Here is a 21,887-nt window from a genome sequence, read left to right as displayed (position 1 = left end):
CTTGATCACAGCCAATTGATAACTTCAAAAAATGGTGCGGCACTCCAAATATCCAAAAAATAACTTATTTATTCCACATGTCAAACAGTGCGACGTTTCAGCCCCTCAATGGAGCTTTTTTCAAGCATAGTGATACCACACACAGGCTGGGGTTATATACCCAGCTCAGTAATAAACAGTGATTACATAATTAATCAATACAGTGATAAAAATACATAAAATGACAGTGCAATTTACAAAAATTAAAGTGCTTAAGAGTACCATAGGTACATATATAATGTGTACAGTGTCACAGTGAAAGTTTAAAAGCAATGTGGCTTGAATATACAAAACTCCATCATAATAATAGTTAATAATACACCACTGATGCATATAAACATTAATTAAATATACATATACAGAAAACGCCTACCCGCTCTGTTGCCATGCCGTTCACCACGTTTGGCTAGTATACAAACAGTATGCGCCTGCGCCAGAAAATCTCCTAATCTGTTCACATCCTGTTTCCGGGATGCCTGGCCAGTCACGTGGGGCGCCATGCAATCACATGACCACAGGAGCTAACACGTGACTATCAACCAAAAGTCTCCATGGCAACGGCGGCGCTAACAGCACCGCCGTCTCCATGGAGACCACCCATCGGGAACACTTCTAACATGGATGCCCAGTACCCAGGTCCAGCCCACTGACGCACAAACGAAGCGGACGTGGGCAAGGAAAACTCAATAAATAAGTGGAAAAATATCCAATGTGCAATGAATGAATACATGTAGTGTGTCTGTGTCTGTATGGCTGAATATAACTAACAATGTGTGAGAAGGTAAATGAAAAATGCTAAATAAAAAATAAATAATAAAAATAAAAAGAATTAATTAAAATTAAAATTGAAATAATAAAAAAAAACATTTTTTATAAAAAAATTATAATGATGAAGATAATACATGAAATGAAAATAATGACAAAAACACAAAATAAACAAAATAGTATATATATAAAAGAAAATAAAAAAGAAAAAGCTCTCTAAATTATGAAGGCCGACTCCATTGGCATTAATCCCACAAGGGGTATAGGTATCTATTAACTTATTAGCATTTCAGGACTGGGAGCCTCCCTGGTATGCAGAACCACCACTCCTCCCCCCGTGTAAAGAGGGCATAGGTCTGGCAGTAACCGGGGGACCTGGGGCTGTGAGGCCATATAGCCCCCATGGCCCCTGGTCTACCCCCTGCATCCAATTCAGGAGTGCGCCAGCCATCAAGCGGCGCCAATCCCATGCCTAGCATGAAGCAATTTACGTACCACATATGGAGGGCTATCTAAGGGATAAAGCACATCCCTACAGAACCCTAAAATAGATAATAATAATAGAAAAAGAAAAAAAAGAGACAAAATGAAAAAAACTTATAAATTAAAATACAACAAAAAAAATAATAATAATAAAATAAAAAAATAAAAATTAAATAATAAATAAATAAAATAAAAAAATAGGATTAAAAATTTTAAAAAAAAAACAAAAAATGGGGAATGCTGAAGAAAATTACACTTGTGCAAAATGTGTGTAATCTTATCAGTGATGTCCCTCCCACAGCAGCTGCGCTACATCAGTTACATAGGCTAGAACCCGAGCAATGTAACATCCATTAAACCGGTCAGATTAGGTTACTACCATAAAAAAATTTTTTTTGTAGATACAGAACAGCACAAAAAACATAGTGATATAGGCACAGAACGGGTGGCGTATTTCTTCACATTCCATCGAATCCTTCCTATCTTCCATATCTGAAAGGTATAAAAACAAGATATCAATATACAATATGGGTATCACCACCATATGTCTGAAGAAAAAAGTGAATGGCAGGTTAAAATGTCTCTCAGGGTTCTATCTAAATGGCATTAAATTCAACGTTCAATCCATTGGGCTTCAAACAGTTCAATTGGTGTATCCACCAAAGTTCTCTTTTTCTAAGCTTGGCCAGTCTATTCTTACAGTTCTATATTACTTTTTCTTCATTTTAAACATTGTATTTGTTCCCATTTTGTTTCTTCACTTCAAAATAAGATATATGCAGTGTGCATAGGAATTTTCTTTTCTTTTTTTTTTTAACTATAGTCCGGCCCTCCAATGATCTGAGGGACAGTGAACTGGCCCCCTGTTAAAAAAAAGTTTGAGGACCCCTGATTTAAAGAGATACCAAGAGCTGTCACATAAAAAAATAAAAAAGGGCCTGGTCATTAAGGTAAAAAAATGGGTCCGTCCTTAACCCCTTAACGGCCATGGATGTAAATGTATGTCCTGTTTATGACCGCGAGCATCGGAGCGGTGCTCGCCTCATACACGGGAGGTCATATATGATCAGGGACCCGCCAGTAATGGCTGACATCCACGATCGCGCGGATGTCTGCCATTAACCCCTCAGATGCCGTGATCTGTACAGATCATGGCATCTGCGGCAATGCGCATGATAAAATAGATGATCGGATCGCCCGCAACGCTGCCGCGGTGATCCGATCATCTGTAATGGCCAACGGAGGTCCCCTCACCTGCCTCCGTCCGTCTCCTGGCGTCTCCTGCTCTGGTCTGAGATCGAGCAGACCAGAGCAGGAGATAGCCGATAACATTGATCAGTGCTATGTCCTGTGCATAGCACTGAACAGTATTAGCAATTAAAGGATTGCTATAGATAATCCCCTATGGGGACATAAAAAGTGTAAAATAGAAGTTGAAAAATGTAAAAGTAAAAAGTAAAAAAAATTTGAAAAATCCCCTCACCCAATAAAAATAAAAATTGTCAGTTTTCCCATTTTACCGCCAAAAAGCGTAAATTTTTCTTTTTATGAACATATTTGGTATTGCCGCATGTGTAAATGTCCGAAATATCAAAAATATAATGTTAATGATCCCGTACGGTGAACGGCGTAAACGTCAAAAAAAATTTCAAAGTCCAAAAATGCTGTTTTTTGTCACATTTTATTTAAAAAAATTTATAAAAAATTATATAAAAGTTTTATATATGCATATGTGGTATCGATAAAAAGTACAGATGACGATGCAACAAAAGAGCCCTCATACCGCCCTATATACGGAAAAATGAAAAAGTTATAGGTGGTCAAAATAGGGCAACTTTAGATTATGGATTTTGTACAAAAAGTCTTAGATTTTTTTTAAGTGGTACAAAAATATAAAAGTATCTAGCCATGGGTATCATTTTATTCATATTGACCCACAGAATAAAGAACACATGTCATTTTACCGTAAATTTTACAGTGTGAAAACAAAACCCTCCAAAATGTGCAAAATTGTGGTTTTCATTTAAATTTCATTTAAAACATTTTATGGTAAAATAAGAGGTTTCATTACAAAGTTCAATTGGTCACGCAAAAAACAAGCCCTTATATGGGTCTGTAGATGGAAATATAAAAGACAGTTATGGATTTTAGAAGGCGAGGAGGAAAAAACAAAAGTGTAAAAATAAAATTGGCCTGGTCCTTAAGGGGAAAATGGTCTTGGTCCTTAAGGGATTAAGGGGTTAACAAAGCTTAATCATGTGGTTCCACTCTTATAGGAAAGAGTGATATATCTTTATGGGAAAACATTCAGTATAACTGGTCATTTATTGAATAAAATCCCTGATCTTTCTATTCCAGTAAACACTCACTTGTCTCCTAAGAGACTCTTGTATGTGAATGTGACAGTTTACCTTTAAGTCCCATCAAATGTCTAGAAACTTTCTTAAAGTGTATAAATGCCTTGGCCACATTTTTCCATCAATCACAATTGTTACTGTTCATTGAACATAAAAAAACAAAAACATTTTCATATGCTCTCCTGAAACATTACCTGTCCTGCCTGTACATATGTACAATAGAAATTGATGACTTTTCATCTTTCTAAATTTTTAGAAATGAAGCAGCAAAATGTTCTGCTCTAGTAAATATAATAGACAACATATAGTGAAATGAATAATGCATTTAATAATCTTAAAAGTCTGGTAATACAAAACTAGTTTTCCTCTCACACCTGCATGATAAAGGCCATGTTCACACAATGGAATTTCCGAAAGTAATTCCACAGAAAAATTACGCAAAGACTTTTCGGTGTAGCAGAGTCCCATTGAGTTCAATTGGATTCTGCAGCCCTGTGCACACGGCGGAATTTCTGCGGTAGGTGTTTCTGTCACGGAAATCCTGATTCCGGAGTCACTTTAGGTGGTTCCAGAGAAAAGCTGATTTAGTCATTTAGATAGATTCTGTATGATTGGTTGGTAACTCAGGTTGCCATTCCATGAGCAGCCCTCTATAGGTAACAACATTAGAGCATGGCACTAAACAATAGGTAGACTTATGATGGAGAAGGTCAAGGCAGGTGGCAAACAGGCAAGGACAGAGAGATAGAGTTAGTAAAAGGAATGGAAAGAATGGACAGAAACTATCCAGGTTAATAACTAGAGATAAGCGAATGGAAGCTGACGAACCCGAATTCGTTCTGAATTTCATGGAAAATTCTATTTGCAATGAATGCGAATATTGCCGCGATTCTATCGTGCGAATCGCTTCATAAAAACTCAATTTAGTGCCGCCAAGGCTCCAGGGCATTTAAAATGGCGGATCCATATGTCAGTACATGGGGCAAGGAGTGCTGGGAAGGCGGGTGAGTGGGATGACCCTGAATCACATGCAGGATGGAGCCTATCAGCAGCCAGTCACCCCTGTGATGTCACAGCCCTATATAATAGGTAGCCATATTGCGGCCATCACTTCATTCATTGCACTGCAGAGAGATAGGACGGACAGCTTGTGTGTGTGTTAGGCTGGGTTCACACCACATTTTGTTAAATACGGTTCCCGTATACGGCTGGGAGGAGGGGGGGTGGCTTAATCGCGGGGCCCGCACTCAGCCGTATTCGGGAACCGTATTTAATGTATGTCTATGAGCCGACCAGAGTGAACCGCAGCCTCCGGTCGGCTTCGTTTTTGGCTGTATGCGGTTTGTCGACCACGTTTTTGCCTGCGGTCGGGAAACCACATACATCCGAAAACAAAGCCGACCGGAGGCTGCGGTTCACTCCGGTCGGCTCATAGACATACACTAAATACGGTTCATGAATACGGCTGAGTGCAGGCGCCGCGATTAAGCCCCGCCCCCTCCTCCCAGCCGTATACGGGAACCGTATTTAACAAAACGTGGTATGAACCCAGCATTACACAGAAAAGCTCATTCCAGCAGCGTTTCAACTCCTAGTCACATCAGCTTTCTGGTGGACAGAGAGCATTGCTTTTTTTTTCACTGAAAAGGATTTTTACTGCAGCCATTAAAGGGGTACTTCAATGGAAAACTTTTTTTTTTTTAAATCAACTGGTGCCAGAAAGTTAAACAGATTTGTAAATTAAAGTAAAATAAATAAATAGGTCCCATTCACCTCTAAACTAATACCAGAAAAAACTGATACATGATGCTTGTATATAATTGTAATAATAATAATTAAAATAATTAGAACTGTGCTTCAAATTTATGATGAAAACAAAATTGTATTTATTCATATAAAACAACCGCTAATAAAATGTCGTATAATATAACAATATATCTGACAATACATCCTTACACAGGGCCCTTGTGTGGAGGAAACATTTTTATAGATATAGTGCAGTTAAAGCAGGTTATGCATGTATCATCCAAGTCTGCATTTATATATATTTGTGCAGCATATATTTACCGGCTTATGAAGATAGATGTGCCGAGCTTTAAAGCTGTTTTTGCTGTCAGTCGTGTAGAGGCTGATGTGCGCTGGCGTGCGCATCAGCTACTGGTCTGTTAGCCGCAGACCTAGCAATGCCGCCGGACATCACACGCTGAGAATTCCTCCATGAGGCTTGTCTCCATCGCCGGAGTTCCAACATCTATCTCCGTGACCGGCGGCATTGCTAGGTCTGTTGGCTAACAGACCAGTAGCCGATGCGCACACCAGCGCACATCAGCCTCTACAGGACGGACAACAAAAACAGTTGCACTATATCTCTGCTGGATTATTGGATCTAAGACTCTTTGTGGTATTGCAACATTTTATATAACTTTTTAAGGTCAATGTATAACATTTTTTCCGATGATTCCAATAGAAAGAAGAGGATGGCACTTCGCAGAGTAGATGCAATGTGATTTTATTCACTCGTGAACATCAGCAGGTAGAGGTAATGAGAGGGAGCAGACAAATGGAACTTAACATTAGCCTTCCAGTACTTATTAGCTGCTAAATACTACAGAGGAAATTATTTTCTTTTTGGAACACAGAGCTCTCTGCTGACATCACGAGCACAGTGCTCTCTGCTGACATCTCTGTCCATTTTAAGAACTGTCCAGAGTAGGAAAAAATCCCCATAGAAAGCATATGCTGCTCTGGACAGTTCCTAAAATGGACAGAGATGTCAGCAGAGAGCACTGTGCTCGTGATGTCAGTAGAGAGCACTGTGATTAAAAAGAAAATAATTTTCTCTGTAGTATTCAGCAGCTAATAATTACTGTAAGGATTAAGATTTTTTTTTAATAGAAGTCATTTACAAATCTGTTTAACTTTCTGGCACCAGTTGATTTAAAAAAAAAAAGTTTTCCACCGAAGTACCCCTTTAACCTTCCAGTTACTTTCTACAGCATTGTATTACAGATAGGACGGGCAGCCTGTGTGTGTGTTACACAAAAAAACTTATTACAGCAATGTTTCAGCTCCTAGTCACATCAGCGTTCTGGTGGCCAGAAAGCAGTGCTTTTTTGTTGACTGAAAAGATTTTTTACTGCAGCCATTAACCTCCCAGTCACTTTCTACAGCATTGTATTACAGAGAGGGGCAGAGAGCTGTGTGTTGCCTCATACATTTCAACAAGCTGCCTCAACTTCATAAACGTTAGCAGAGGAGGCAGGAATAATTCTTTCAGCGCAATTCCGTGTCTTTGTTCCACAACAAATCTGCTGGTTACACTAGTCTGTAGATGGTATAATACCCTTTAGTCCATTCCTAATAGTGTTTACAGAGTGTAATTTGGGGTTTAGAACAAAGCTTTTTTGTGCTGCAGCACTGTTGTGTACTGCTGGTGTTGTAGAAAAATATGTTTTTTTTAAGCATACTGTAGCACATTTTTCTGCCCTCATAAGCGCATACCACGTATTTATATCTAAGTAGTGTACTATTTTGTACCTGTTAATCTGTCAAGGGCCTAGATACTGTGAAATTCCAGGCAAAAGTAATCACTAGCTGGTGTTTTACTCCAATACGTTTTTTAAGCATACAGTAGCGCATTTTTCTGCCCTCTTTGTTCCACAACAAATCATCTGCTAGTTATACTAGTCTGCAGATGGCATAATACATACCCATCAGTTCATTCCTAATAGTCTGTGAGAGAGTGCAATTATTGGTTTAGTACACAGCGACTGTGTACTGCTGGTGTTTTACTAAAATACGTATTATTAAGTGTACTGTAGCACATTTTTCTGCCCTCATAAGTGCATACTACATAACTACATCTAAGTAGTGTACTATTTTGCACCTGTAAATCTGTCAAGGGCCTAGATACTGTGAAAGTCCAGGCAAAAGTAATCCCCGGCTGATGTTTTAGTAAAATACCTATTATTAAGCGAACTGTAGCGCATTTTTCTGCCCTCATAAGTGCATACCACATACCTACATCTAAATAGTGTACAATTTTTTACCTGTTAATCTGTCAAGGGCCTAGATACTATGAAAGTCCAGGCAAAAGTAATCACCAGCTGGTGTTTTGCTAAAATACATATTTTCAAGCGTACTGTAGCACATTTTTCTGCCCTCATAAGTGCATACCACATAGCTACATCTAAGTAGTGTACTTTTTTCACCTGTTAATCTGTCAAGGGCCTAGATGCTGTGAAAGGACTGTCAAAAGTACACACCAGTTGCTGTTCTAGACAAATACTGTTTTGAGCGTAGTGAAGCGTATTGTACTCCCCTCATATACACACACAAAGTATGTCAGGCAGAGAAGTGCCAGGACGTGCAGAGAGGAGTGGCAGAGGCCTAAATTCATCAGGCAGAGGTCACAGCAGACTAGGGGAGAGCGGCAGCAGGAGTCGCAGCGAGAGGCCTGAGTTCCCGGTATCAGCTAGCGGTCGTGTCTCAACCAGCAACCTATCTGCCGTTAACACGGTCATCCACTTCATCACAAGTGACATCTGATACCCCAGTCAACAGTCGGTGGGTTACTTAGACACAACCCTCAGTTGGCATGGCCCGAGAATAGTCCCTGTCCTCCCATTGCCTCTGTCCTATGCTGTTCCCTCCCCTAAAGAAGTATCTTATACTTTGGGTTCAGCTACACCATTCAGTGAGGACGATCTAATAAAGGACAGTCAGCAGCTACTGCCCAGCCAAGAAGTGGAGGGGACATCTGCCGCTTCCCCCACTAGGCGGGCAAGTAGTGATGAGGAGAGTGGCGTGGGAGGCAGTGTTGCCAGCATTCAGGGTCCTGAAGCAGACACTGCTGAGGAACCTGAGGAGGACATCAGTGACGTGAAGACACTTGTTGATGATTAAGCCAATCACAATTGGGAGCCGGGTGCAGAAGGTCCTTCATCATCATCATCAGGAGACGAGAGTTGCAGGTTGCCCGTGAGGCAGCAGCAGAGCCAGTAAGATGGTAGCATGATTGGCAGTCAGCATGGTGGGCATGCCCGGGGAGACCACCTGCTTTGCGGCAGCATACCTTCCCGGGAGGTAGTTGAACAGGGGTTCCTGGAGATGGTGGCAGTAGCAGTCAAATAGTGCGGCTGTTGGTGGGAAAATCAGCTACTCGGCAGTGTGGCAGTTTTTCATCAAGCATCCGGAGGAGGTTCACATAGCCACATGAAAGATATGATGGCAGAAGGTGAAGCGTGGCCAGGGTCCCAATGTTGGCACCACGGCCCTGCGCCAATATATGCTTCACCACCATAATGCGGCCTGGGAGAACAGTGGCTCCAATTTAGTGGTCCAGCCTGAGGCATCACCCAGTGGCACACTGCTCCCTCTTTCAGCCAGCCAAGGCTCACCATCTCAGCCGAAGGGAGCTGTGTGTTGCTCCTGATGCTCCTGCTCCTCCTGCTTTTAGTCAGCCATTCCGCCAACAATCCATCGGCGAAGCCAATTCCCAACAGACAACAGTATGTGCCCACTCATCCAATGGCGCAAAAGCTGAATGTGCTCCTGTCTAAGTTGCTGGTGCTACAGTCCTTCCCTTTTTAAGTGGTGGACTCTGCACCTTTCAGAGAACTGATGGCTTGTGCTGAGCCGAGGTGGAGAGTGCCAAGCCTTCATTTCTTTGTGAAGAAGGCAGAACCAGCCCTGCACAATTTTTGTGGAAGAGAAGGTTGGCCAGTCCTTGAGACTGTTGGTGTGTATCAAAGTGCATGTCAGGGCCGACGTCTGGAGCTGTAACTGTGGTTAGGGACAATACATGTCCTTTACGGCTCACTGGGTGAATGTGGTTCCTGCACAGCTACAGCACCAACTTGGAAAGGTCATGTCGCATCCTCCTCCACACTCTCAGGCCGTCGGTCCTGTGGCAGTGTGTTAACCTGCCTCCTCATCCTCCACTGCGTTCTCAGCCTCCACTGCGAAGACAAGTCTCAGTGGCCCTTCAGCATACCATGTGTGCAGGGCATAGCGGTGTCACGCTATTCTTCACATGGTTTGCCTTGGCGACCGGAGTCAACCAGTAGAGGAACTGCTAAAAGTAATTTGTAAAGAAATCGGAGCATGGCTTACTCCAAGAAAACTGGAAATGGGAACCATGGTGACTGACAATGGGAAGAACATCTTGCATGCGCTGCGATTGGGAAGGATGAGCCATGCGCCTTGCATGGCACATGTGTTCAGTCTGGCTGTGAAGCAGTTCCTGAAGTGTTCCCCCCATTTGCAAGACATCCGAACAATGGGAAGGAAACTTTGCATTCACTTCAGCCACTCGTACACCACAAAGCACACCCTCCTTGAGCTGCAGCGTCAGAACGGTATCCCACAACATAGTCTGATTTGTGAGGTTGCCACACTTTGGAATTCCACCCTCCATATGTTGGACCGACTATACGAACAAAGAAAAGCCATCACCGATTTCTTGATGATCCAAGCGGATAGTATTTTCAATGTCATCCAGTGGCAGCTCATACGTGACACCTGCCGTCTCCTCAGGCCCTTTGAGGAATCCACATTATTAGTAAGTTGCCAGGATTAGGGGATGAACGACATCATCCCAATGCTTCATTTCTTACAACACGTGTAAACGATGGCTGGTCAGGGCAATGGAGACGTGATGCCTACATCTCAGTGCCACATGAGCCCTGTGGGGGCTGAACTGGAGGAGGAGGAGGGGGAGGGGCACAGTTAAAGTTTCACCAAATGGGTGTTTTTTCTAGTAATCTAACAGAAGAGGAGGAGCAGGAGCAGCTAGAGGAGCTAGAGGGTTATGAGGAAGGCGAGACAGAGGACCCAGACACAACGTGGCAGTATGCAGTGGCGATGGAGGCAGGGAGTCCCTCTGAGTCACTTGCACAAATGGCACAATGCTTGCTCGCTTGCGTAGTAACAGCCGAATTATCACCATTCAGCAGTGGGATGACTTCTGGATCTCCCCCTTATTGGACCCTCGCTACCTTCACAAAATAGGGGCCTTTGTTACACCCACTGAGAGGGAGAATAAGGTGACATACTACAGAGGCATCCTATGTAGTCAGTTGGACGATGCCTATCGGCACCATCGTCCATCCTCTTGCAGGACTGAGGGAGGCCCCCTGCGCTCACCTTCCACTGCCATGGCTGCTGGGGAGGGTGGGGTGGAAGGAGCAGTACCAGCTCCATCAGCAGTAGTCTACATTCGCTTATGAGTAGCTTTCTTCACCCGCATAGTGAAGCAACTCATCATCAGCAGGTAGACCTGGAGAAGGACCTGAAACAGCTGGTGGAATACTTTTATATGCTCATGCCAACACACCTTGAAGATCCCCTGGACTTATAGACAGCCAAACTTGATTTGTGTCAGCAAATAGCAGAGTTTGCCCTGGAAAAGCTGTCCTGCCCAGCCAGTAGTGTGCCATCAGAGCGGGTGTTCAGTGCGGCGGGGCCATAGTGACCCCAAGGAGAACTCGTCTGTCCTTGGACTGACCTTTGGGAAGATGAATCAGGCATGGATCAGCCAGGATTTCCACCCACCAATGCCTGATGCATCAGAGTAGATTGACCATGGTGCCACATCAACACTTCACAAATATGTATAGTGCCAAACAGATTTAAGGCTCTGCTCCCCAGTTACAAACACTCCTCCGCATCAGACCTTTTTCCCCCACCTTCGTCACTGGGTACTGGTATTGCCACCCACTGCACCACTCACTGGGTCACTTTCAGGACTCCTGATCCTGCTGCTGCCACCTCCAGGCTGTCTCATTCAGCCACTATATGGTCTCCTCATGCCTCAGCCACCTCCAGGCTGTGCCATTCAGACACTATATGGTCTCCTTATGCTTCAGCCAACTCCAGGCTGAGCCATTCAGACACTATATGGTATCCTCATGATTCAGCCAACTCCAGGCTGTGCCATTCAGACACTGTATTGTCTCCTCATGCTTCAACCAACTCCAGGCTGTTCCATTCAGCCACTATATGGTATCCTCATGCCTCAGCCAACTCCAGGCTGTGCCATTCAGCCACTATATGGTATCCTCATGCTTCAGCAAACTCCAGGCTGTGCCATTCAGCCACTATATGGTCTCTTCTCGCGCTTCAGCCACCTCCAGGCTGTGCTATTCAGCCACTATATGGTATCCTCATGCTTCAGCCAAGTCCAGGCTGTGCCATTCAGCCACTATATGGTCTCTTCTCATGATTCAGACACCTCCAGGCTGTCTCATTCAGCCACTATATGGTCTCCTCATGCCTTAGCCACCTCCAGGCTGTGCCATTCAGACACTATATGGTATCCTCATGCTTCAGCCAACTCCAGGCTGTGCCATTCAGATACTATATGGTATCCTCATGCTTCAGCCAACTCCGGGCTGTGCCATTCAGACACTATATGGTCTCCTCATGCTTCAACCAACTCCAGGCTGTGCCATTTAGCCACTATATGGTATCCTCATGCCTCAGCCAACTCCAGGCTGTGCCATTCAGACACTATATGGTCTCCCCATGCTGCCACAAACTCCAGGCAGTCATCCAGCCACTATATGGTCTCCTCATACTGATGCCACCTACGGGCTCTGTCATTGTGCTGCCATGTGACTCCTTGTTAGATTTGGTCCTTTGTACCCACACGCCGGGGTTCAGGACACTAAAACTTAAGAGTTAATATTTCAAAATCCTCAATTTAAATTTAAAAAACTTAAATTTAAAAATATTAAATTTTAACGGTCTCCTCATGTTTCTGCCAACTCCAGGCTGTGCCATTCAGCCACTATATGATCTACTTATGCTTCAGCCACCTCCAGGCTGTGCCATACTGCCACTACATAGTCACCTCATGCTTCAGCCACCTCTAGGCTGTGCCATTCAGCCACTATATGGTTTAATGATGCTGCTGGGACTGGGCCTAAAAAAAATTATGGTGACACTAGCTACCAAAAATCTTCAATTTAAATTTCAAAATTCATATTTTAATCTTAGGGAATGTGAAGCCCTAGTGTCTACTCATGCTGCTGTTAGTTCCAGGCTGTGTCATTCAGCAACAATATGGTCTCCTTATGCTGCCAACACCTCGACGCTGTGTCACTTAGCCACTATATGGTCTCCTCATGCTGCAAACTCCATGCTAAGTCATTCAGCCAGTATATGGTCTCCTCATGCTTCAGACACATCCAAGCTGTATCATTCAGTCACTAAATGGCCTCCTCATGCTGCCAACACCTCCACGCTGTGTCATTCAGCCACCATATTGTCATCCATATGCTCAGCCACATCCAAGCTGTGTCATTCAGCCACTATATGGTCTCCTCATGCTGCCAACACCTCCACACTGTGTCATTTAGCCACTATATGGTCTCCTCATGCTGCCAAAACCTCCAAGCTGTGTCATTCAGCCACTATATGGTCTCCTCATGCTGCCAAAACCTCCAAGCTGTGTCATTCAGCCACTATATGGTCTCCTCATACTGATGCCACCTCCAGGCTCTGTCATTGTGCCACTATGCGGCAGTGATTATAAAAGTGTTGCCAGCGTTCAGGGTCCTGAAGCAGACACTGTTGAGGAACCTGATGAGGACATCAGTGATGTGCAGACACTTGTTGATGATGAAGCGGATGCAGAAGGGGCTTCACCATCATCAGGAGAAGAGAGTTTCAGGTTGCCCATGAGGCAGTAGCTGAGCCAGCAAGGTTGTAGCATGGTTGGCAGTCAGCATGGTGGCAGAAGTGGAAATTCTGGAGCCAAATATGCCCGGGGGAGACCACCTGCTTCGCGGCAGGTAGTTGAACAGGAGTTCCTGGAGACGGCAGCAGTAGCAGTCAATTAGTGCTGTCTGTTGGTGGGAAAATCAGCTACTCAGCGGTGTGGCAGTTTTTCATAAAGCATCTGGAGGAGGTTAACATAGCCACATGCAAGATATGTCGGCAGAAGGTGAAGCATGGCCAGGGTTCCAATGTGGGCACCATGGCCCTGCGTCAACATATGCTGTGCCACCATAAAGTCCTTTTTTGAAAGTGGCACACAAAGCCTCATCATTCCATGCAAGTTCAGAGGCTAGAGTGCAGAATTGAACTGCATAGTCACCAATGGAAGAATTCCCTTGACAGAGGTTTAGCAAAGCCGTCTCAGCAGAAGAGGCACGTGCTGGTTCCTCAAAGACACTGCGAAATTCTGCCAAGAAAGTTGACAAATTGGAGGATACTGGATCACCTTGATCCCAAAGGGGTGTAGCCCAGGCCAGGGATTTTCCGGACCATAGACTAATGACAAAGGCCAACTTTGCATGTTCCGTCAGAAATTGTTCAGACAAGAGCTCCCTCCAAGTGTATGGAGCACTGTGTAACGAAGCCTCTGCATTACTTGGAATCCCCATCATACTTAGAAGGTAAAGGCAGATGTAGCTGGGAGCCAGAAGACACTGCAGGAACTGGTGGTGGGAGTGGGCCAGGTTGTGGTACCTGCTGCTGTTGTTGCTGCAAGGCCAACAGCTGTTGTAACAAAGCATACAGTTGGGTATTTTGCTGCCCCTGTGGCGCCAATTACTGAGACTGACATACCACAACGGAGGGAAGATCCATGACTTCAGGCAGGCATACCTCAGCAGGATCCATGCCGGATCTTACTGCAACACTCACATTTCAGAAGACAGGAACATCGGTGGAAGTGGATCCGCTGGACCTGTGGGGCAGACGACTCGGACTGTATCAGGGAGTGGAGTCTAAGGTGCCACTGATTTTCACCAGAGCCCGCCGCAAAGCGGGATGGACTTGCTGCGGCAGGCGGCACCCAGGTCGCTACCCCTGGCACGGCTCGACCACACAGGAGGCTGAGGAGATGAGAGGCACAGGAGGAATAAGGCAGCTCATAGTCAGGATAGCTGAAGGTCAGGGTAGGTGGTACAGTAGAGTAGTCAGGACGTAGCAGGAGGTCAGTAGGCAGTCGGCAGAGGAGCAATGTCAGATCATAGAGCAAAGGATCAGATACCCGGCAAGGCAACTCTCAGGAATGCTTTCTCTCAGGCACAAGGCAACAAAGATCTGGCAGGGAAGTGTGGGAGGAGAAGGAATTTATCAATGAGCCACAGGTGTACAACACTAATGAGCGCACTGGCCCTTTAAATCTTAAAGCTCCGGCGCGCACGCGCCCTAGGGGACGGGAACAAGCGCTGGAGCAGACAGACAGAGGCGGGGGCAGGAGAAGCACCCAGTGAGTGATGGACTGGGATTCGCATGCGGGCGCATCCTACAATGCGAATCCAAACCCCACCAGCAGCAGGTAATGGGACCATGCGCTCACGGCCAGCATGTGCAGCCGTGGACTATTGCACGAAAAACGCTAAAAAAAATGAACATTACAGTGAAGGTATTTATGTTCCATATTTTTATCAATTAGTTGGAGATGCACAATAAATGTGCATACTATGGGTAAAGATTTTATCAGTACCCTGTTGTTAAAGTCCATCTATGTCCAATAATATACTGGGCAGTTTCTTTACTTGAATAAAAAAAAGAATTCCCACAGCTCCTTGCAAGTTAATTGGTCTAATTAGATGGTAGGCATGAGAAAAATAAGACGTGTCATCGGATTAGCATCTTAGCATCTGTTACCTCCCCTTGTATAGAGAGTCCTTACATTGTCCTGAATGGCACCAACCACTGCAGATCTTTAAAAGAAAATTTAAGGAAATCACAAGGAAAGAAAGCGACAGGTCTTGCCCTTGGCAATGAAGTATGTCTGGCACTTTACAACATCTTCTCTTTTGTCTCTGCTTCATATTTGCCTAGCAGGTAAGTGAAATTACCTTATTTCCAACATGTAAAAGAAAAACAGAGATGCTGACAGAACAGAAAAGCTAATCCGTCTTTGTCGACCCAGCAAATGGGTGGGGATATATTGGGGTGCCTATTATAGGGGACAGTTTATTGTCCTATTGTGTTTATAAGGAATTGATTCCAAAGATAGTATGCAATGCTGGACAAATAGGTCTGTTATTAGCCTGCAGGGCAACTATAGGGAATAATTCCAGCTATGGGTTATATTTTCTAATTATACAAGATATTCATGTACTATCACAAAATAAATTGTTTTCTGTAGTTTGCTATTATAATAGTTGTTTCTGTATTTCTGCTAAGCCTGCCATTTGCTTAGTGCTTTCTCATAGATAGTTTCAGCCTTGCACAAAATGGGTTAAATAATTTTCACTTTAAAAGGAATTATACACAAAGTGTTAGGTGCAATGTCATTTACACATACTGCCAACGGCAGAAAAAGGATCAGCTTGCCAATTGTAATAATGATAGAAAAAAAATACCTAACTTTTATTAAATATGTCTAAAAAGCATTACACAGAAAATAAAGTTTTCAAAGCACTCGCTGTTGTGTGGGTATGTTTGAAGTAAGAGCCAACTGCACTATATATACATATAGACATTCAATGGCAGTATTCATTTCATCATTATTTATTAGTACACAATAAACCGATATATAAACACTATATATATATATATATATATATATATATATATATATATATATATATATATATATATTGCAATGATCAGCCCATTGCCCTGGCTATAGATCATGTAAATAGAATACACAAAATCTATCAAAGTAGACTACATACATATATGCATTGAGATCTCTCAGTTGTTCCATAGATATAGCGAGATACTGATGCTTGTAGTCTCATCCAGACGGTAATAATCTCTGTGGGATCAGCTGACCTGCAGTTCACACAAAGCATATCTGTAATGAATATAACTAAGCCGATGCCTGGATGAGAAGTCAATATCATTTACATCATTAATACTGGCATTGGATGTCTGTATATATAGAGCAGTGATATCATCCTGCATAAAATACTTTCTGTGCTCTTACATCAAACATACCTACCTATTTTCTGTGTAGTGCTTTTATCCATATTTAATAAAAGTTAAATACTATTTTCTAATGTTAGTACAATTGGCATGCTGCTCCTTTTTTGCCTTTGGCAGCATTGGTAAAAATTGTATATTTGACCTTCCAATTGTATAGGGTCTATTTGCTCACATATATAAAAGAGCAATGTTAGGAGCAATATATTATGAAAACCTGCTATTTAATGCATTGTAGGCTTTCTGTCTGCTACACTGTGCTTAATGACAGCCCCATCGACATTAGCACAGAGAAGCCAAAACAACATGGGCCCTCTTTATCGTGATTTGGGACATCCCAAGACAGAGACAGTTACCAATGTAATCTTCTGATCTTTTGTGTGACATACAAGTGGATAATGCACATTTCTATATTCTGCAGGACAAACCAATTATGCACCCTACTTTTTTGAAAATGGACCTGGAAGCACCAATGGAAACATGGCTCTGTTGAGCTTACCCGAAGACACACTAGTTGGTCAGTGCAATGTTTTAACTACCCTGCCAGTTTTTTTTTGTTACTGTTACCTAAAGTTAAGCAAATATCTTATGTGTAATACTTTGATGGGGAAAACAGAGGCTTGTTGTAATATGTAGTACTGCATGCACAATTAAAATATCAATATAGAAAAAAAAACATATATGTGTGTATATATATATATATATATATATATATATATATATATATGTATATATATATATACGCACACACATACACAGTGGGGCAATTGTGCCAGTTCTCCCACTTAAAAAGATGAGAGAGGCCTGTAATTTTCATCATAGGTATACCTCAACTATGAGAGACATAATGAGAAAAAAAATCCATTGACTGATTTTTAAATAATTTATTTGAAAATTAAGGTGGGAAATAAGTATTTGGTCAATAACAAAAGTTAATCTCAATACTTTGTTATATACCCTTTGTTGGCAATGGCAGTGGTCAAACATTTTCTTTAAGTCTTCACAAGGTTTTCACACACTGTTGATGGAACACTGACTTTCAACTCCCTCCAAAGTTTTATATGGGGTTGAGATCTGGAGGCAGGTTAGGCCACTCCAGGCCCTCCAGGTACCGAGATGAGATCCTCAGACCCCTTGGGAGACCATAAGCTGGTGCGGTTGGCCTGGGTTCCTCCTAATGCAAGACAATTCTAGACCTCATGTGGCTGGGTGAGTCAGCAGTTCATGCAAGAGGATGGCATTGATGCTATGGACTAGACTGGCCTGTCCATTCCCCAGACCTAAATCTAATTGAGCACATCTAGGACATCATGTCTCACTCCATCCACCAACGCCACGTTGTGACTGTCCAGGAGTTGGTGAATGCTTTAGTCCAGGTCTGGGAGGAAATCCCTCAGGAGACCATCCGCCACCTCATCAGGAGCATGCCCAGGCATTGTAGGGAGGTCATACGGGCACGTAGAGGCCACACACACTACTGAGCCTCATTTTGACTTGTTTTAAGGATATTACATGAAAGTTGGATCAGCCTGTAGTGTGGTTTTCCACTTTGATTTTGAGTGTGTGACTCCATATCCAGACCTCCATGGGTTGATAAATTCGATTTCCATTGATAATTTTTATGTGATTTTGTTGTCAGCACATTCAACTATGTAAAGACGGAAGTATTTCATATGATTAAAAACGTGCATAGGTAGCTGCAACCCGACAATAGGAACAATAGTATTACTGTCAGACGAGTACTAATATGAAAAAGGTTGGGTATCCCATACAACCTACAAAGAGTATATAAAATGGGGGTACACTTTCCTCAAGTCTGGGCTTGATTGTCACCAATAAATGGGTGTATATAAAATATATATAAAAAATGATGTAGATCCAGTGAATTAATTTCAAACAATTTATTATTACAATGATAGTGCTTGTGGTGTCCTTTGTAGGGCCCTTACATCGGACTCACCACGATAAGCAAGGTAGTGAATGTATAAAATATTCATACAATGAAATAAAATAAAATAGACATATAATATACAGGGTAAAAAAGTGCTGGTATCCCAGTATGGCAAATAGTCTTTAGCACTTATAGATGTATGCACGGAGATCGTGCCTTGTACGGTTGATTACAAATAGACTGAGTAGCAATGTCTCTGTATAGCTCGTATCTGGTCAGGATACTGCATGTGTCAGCGTGTTGGTAAGAGGTTAAAATCAATGCGCTCTGCAGCGCTGGGGTTTCCTTGTGTGTATCCCACTCTACCCTGGCGGCACAGGGATAGAGATTGGTGAGTGGGATATATATAGTCTCTTAATTGTAATCCTGTGGGTGCATGAGGAAGCGCCCCTGGAGGCCCCTCAAATGTGGACCACTCTAACCCGGCAGCACAAGGAAAGTTTTGAGTGGATTTGGGGATTTGGCACACTGTGCGTCTTACTAGCAATGTCCTGAAGCCTGGTTGCCGGAAAAAGGTTTTTGCTGGGGAGATGTCCGCTGGCAGGCAGGATGCGTACAACCCCGGAAGCGTGCTCCAGTAAATTTCTTGCGATCCGGTGAATGATGGTAAAGATCGTCGGGTTTGCCAATACTGGGGTACAGGTGATAGAGGTTAGACGCGTTTCAAGGTACTCATCTACCTCTTTTTGAGACCTCCAATATAAAGCGCATGATCCACTGAGAATACACCCCATATGATACCCCAAAAGTTGGGGAATAAGTTTGGCAACCTGGCCAGCCAAGGATAGAGAGTCCACTGGCAGTTTTAACCTTTATATGTACTGTTTATTATTCTAACACATATGGATAAAAGGGAAAATGTAAGTGAGGCCATAGAAACAGGGTTCTTTCCCCAGAGGGGGTGTTTTAGCAACCAAAGGGTTATTGTACATTTTTCCCTTCCTCTCTCCATACACAGCGTTAAAAATACAATTTTGGTGACATAGGCAGATAGCTAGCTAAGTAGGTTGTTAGCTAGCCAGGTAGGTAGCTAGGTAGACAGCCAGATAGGTATGCAGCAAGGTAAGCAGGTAGCAAGGTTGCTAGTTATGCAGATAGCCAGGAGGGTAGGTATCTAGGTATTCCCCCTACCCTCAGTAGGTAGGTATGTCCCCCCCCCCCTTTGTGTCAGGATAAAAAATAAAACAAATGCTCACCTCATGTTCCACGCAGCGATCTTCAATACAGCCAAGCAGCGTCCTCCCTTCTCCACTTTACTGTGTGCGTCAGGGCAGAGGTCACAGTCTTATCTCTCTGACAAGCAGCTTTCAACTGTATGTGCATGTGCTCATGCAGTCAAGAGCGACCATCTGTACCAGGCAGTAGGCACGTGGGGGTGGCAGATGAAAAAAATAAAACAATGAAAAATTCTTTGGAGTAGCAAATTACTGCTCCCCTATCAATGTGCTGCCAGGTCTAATAGCCCTATGGGGCCCATGGTAGGACTGGCCCTGCAATTATGCTTTAGGCAGGTTTCACACTAGCATGATAAGAAAGCATTTTGGGGTTCATGTTAGGGCTAAATATTCTGACCTTACTACAGTTCTAATAACGTAAACCCAGCCATAGTGTTGAAAGACAAGATGTTCCAACAAATACCAGCCTGATAGACCCCTTTTGGCTTCCATAAGGTTAATAAGGGATTATAAAAATATAAGTATATGCCAGAAGCTTTTCTCCATTTATACATTACTTTGTATTGTTACCTTATTACCTTATTTCCCCCCAGAGGTTAAAATAATTGCCTCTATTGCCTCAGGTTTAGGCTTTTTATTGCATTAAGTCATGTGCACAAAAAAAGCAAACGTGTCCTATTATGCTGCAATACATTCCCGACAGATGTTCCGTTGAGCAATGTTAGTAAACTGGGTGAAGATTCCTCTTTGAATTGCACTGGTCACCATATTGTTGTAGAAACATAATCATATAGAAGTGGAACACTTTATATATATATATATATATATATATATATATATATATATATATATATATGTTTAAGTAAGACAAGTTTCCCCCAATCAAGTCACTTAGAAGACTTTCAGTAGGGGACCAAAAGGTCCTAATAGATGAGTAGTACCATGTATTATTATTGTATTTCTCCCAGTAAGTGATCCATTTCACAGGTTTAAAAAAGCTTTTTCCCAGACCGCCTGATGTATAGTAATGCTGTCTGAATCCCATTTTTTAATATGGGAAAGTGTTTGAGTGGAATATTGAACCTAATTAAGAAAGTGGTAAGGGTATACTACTCCCTTCTTGAAAAAAGCTTACAAATTGTTTAAAGCATCTGCCATGAACTGTTGCAAATTAATAGTTAAAGGGGTACTCCGGTGAAAACCTTTTTCCTTTTAAATCAACTGGTGGCAGAAAGTTAAACATATTTGTAAATTACTCCTATTAAAAAATCTTAATCCTTCCAGTACTTATTAGCTGCTGAATGCTACAGAGGAAATTCCTTTCTTTTTGGAACACTGATGACATCACGAGCACAGTGCTCTCTGCTGACATCTCTGTCCATTTTAGCAACCATGCATAGCAGATGCATAGCAGATGAATGCTAAGGGCAGAATGGTGGCTCAGTGGTTAGTACTGCTGCCTTGCAGTGCTGGGGACTTGGATTCAAATCCCACTAAGGACAACAATAAATAAAGTGTTATTATTATTATTATTATTATTATTATTATAATGTCAGCAGAGAGAACTGTGCTCGTGATGTCATCAGAGAGCATTCCAAAAAGAAAATAATTTCCTCTGTAGTATTCAGCAGCTAATAAGTACAGGAAGGATTAAGATTTTTAATAGAAGTAATTTACAAATATGTTTAACTTTCTCCCACCAGTTAATTTAAAAGAAAAAAGGTTTTCACCGGAGTACCCCTTTAAGGACAGCACGGTGGTTCAGTGGTTAGCAATTTTGCCTTGCAGCGCTGGGGTACTAGGTTCAAATCCACCAAGGACAACATCTGCAATAAGTTTGTCTGTTCTCCCCCTGTTGGTATGTGTTTCCTCCGGTTACTCCGTTTTTCTCATACACTTCAAAGCATGCAGATCGGTGAATTTAGATTGTGGGCCTAAATGAGGACAGAGATGAATTTGTGTACAGCAATGCGGAATCTGTGCACGCTATATAAATAAAGAATTATTGTTATAGTTTGATCATTTCTTTAAGTATTGTAAGATTTGGTTATAGGTCTTCAATTCCATTTGGGGTATCTGGAATTCCTCAGTGAGTTCCTGAAAGGCTAGTAGGTGGTCTCCAATGAAAAGGTTAGCATAGTACTGTATGAAGAGGCATATGGCATGTGGCGTTGTCTATATCTAAAATTTAGTTGCACCCTCTTAAACAGGAGTTGAGAATAT

The 21,887-nt window shown here is 42.6% G+C and overlaps 1 protein-coding gene and 1 long non-coding RNA gene across 2 annotated transcripts in view; one reads left to right on the top strand and one right to left on the bottom strand.

The window, feature by feature from the left end:
* The window catches only part of CDHR1 (cadherin related family member 1), a 197,256-nt gene that overhangs the window by 11,576 nt on the left and 163,793 nt on the right, over positions 1–21,887 (top strand). Inside the window, exons 2-4 of the mRNA XM_056530930.1 lie at positions 6,112–6,183; positions 15,284–15,449; positions 16,960–17,055. Of these exons, the coding sequence (XP_056386905.1) occupies positions 15,386–15,449; positions 16,960–17,055 (160 nt within the window). The 5' untranslated portion in view covers positions 6,112–6,183; positions 15,284–15,385. The remainder of the gene's footprint in view (positions 1–6,111; positions 6,184–15,283; positions 15,450–16,959; positions 17,056–21,887) is intronic.
* Positions 1,680–19,791, bottom strand: LOC130282567 (uncharacterized). Its single transcript, XR_008846450.1, has 3 exons — positions 19,686–19,791; positions 16,289–16,388; positions 1,680–1,779 (listed from the first exon to the last, which is right to left on the bottom strand). It is a non-coding gene; the product is annotated as an uncharacterized LOC130282567 (long non-coding RNA).

The sequence above is a fragment of the Hyla sarda genome, chromosome 7, assembly GCF_029499605.1.
Source record: "Hyla sarda isolate aHylSar1 chromosome 7, aHylSar1.hap1, whole genome shotgun sequence".
In the NCBI taxonomy this organism is placed as follows: Eukaryota; Metazoa; Chordata; class Amphibia; order Anura; family Hylidae; genus Hyla; species Hyla sarda.
This window is presented reverse-complemented; position numbering and strand designations above follow the sequence as displayed.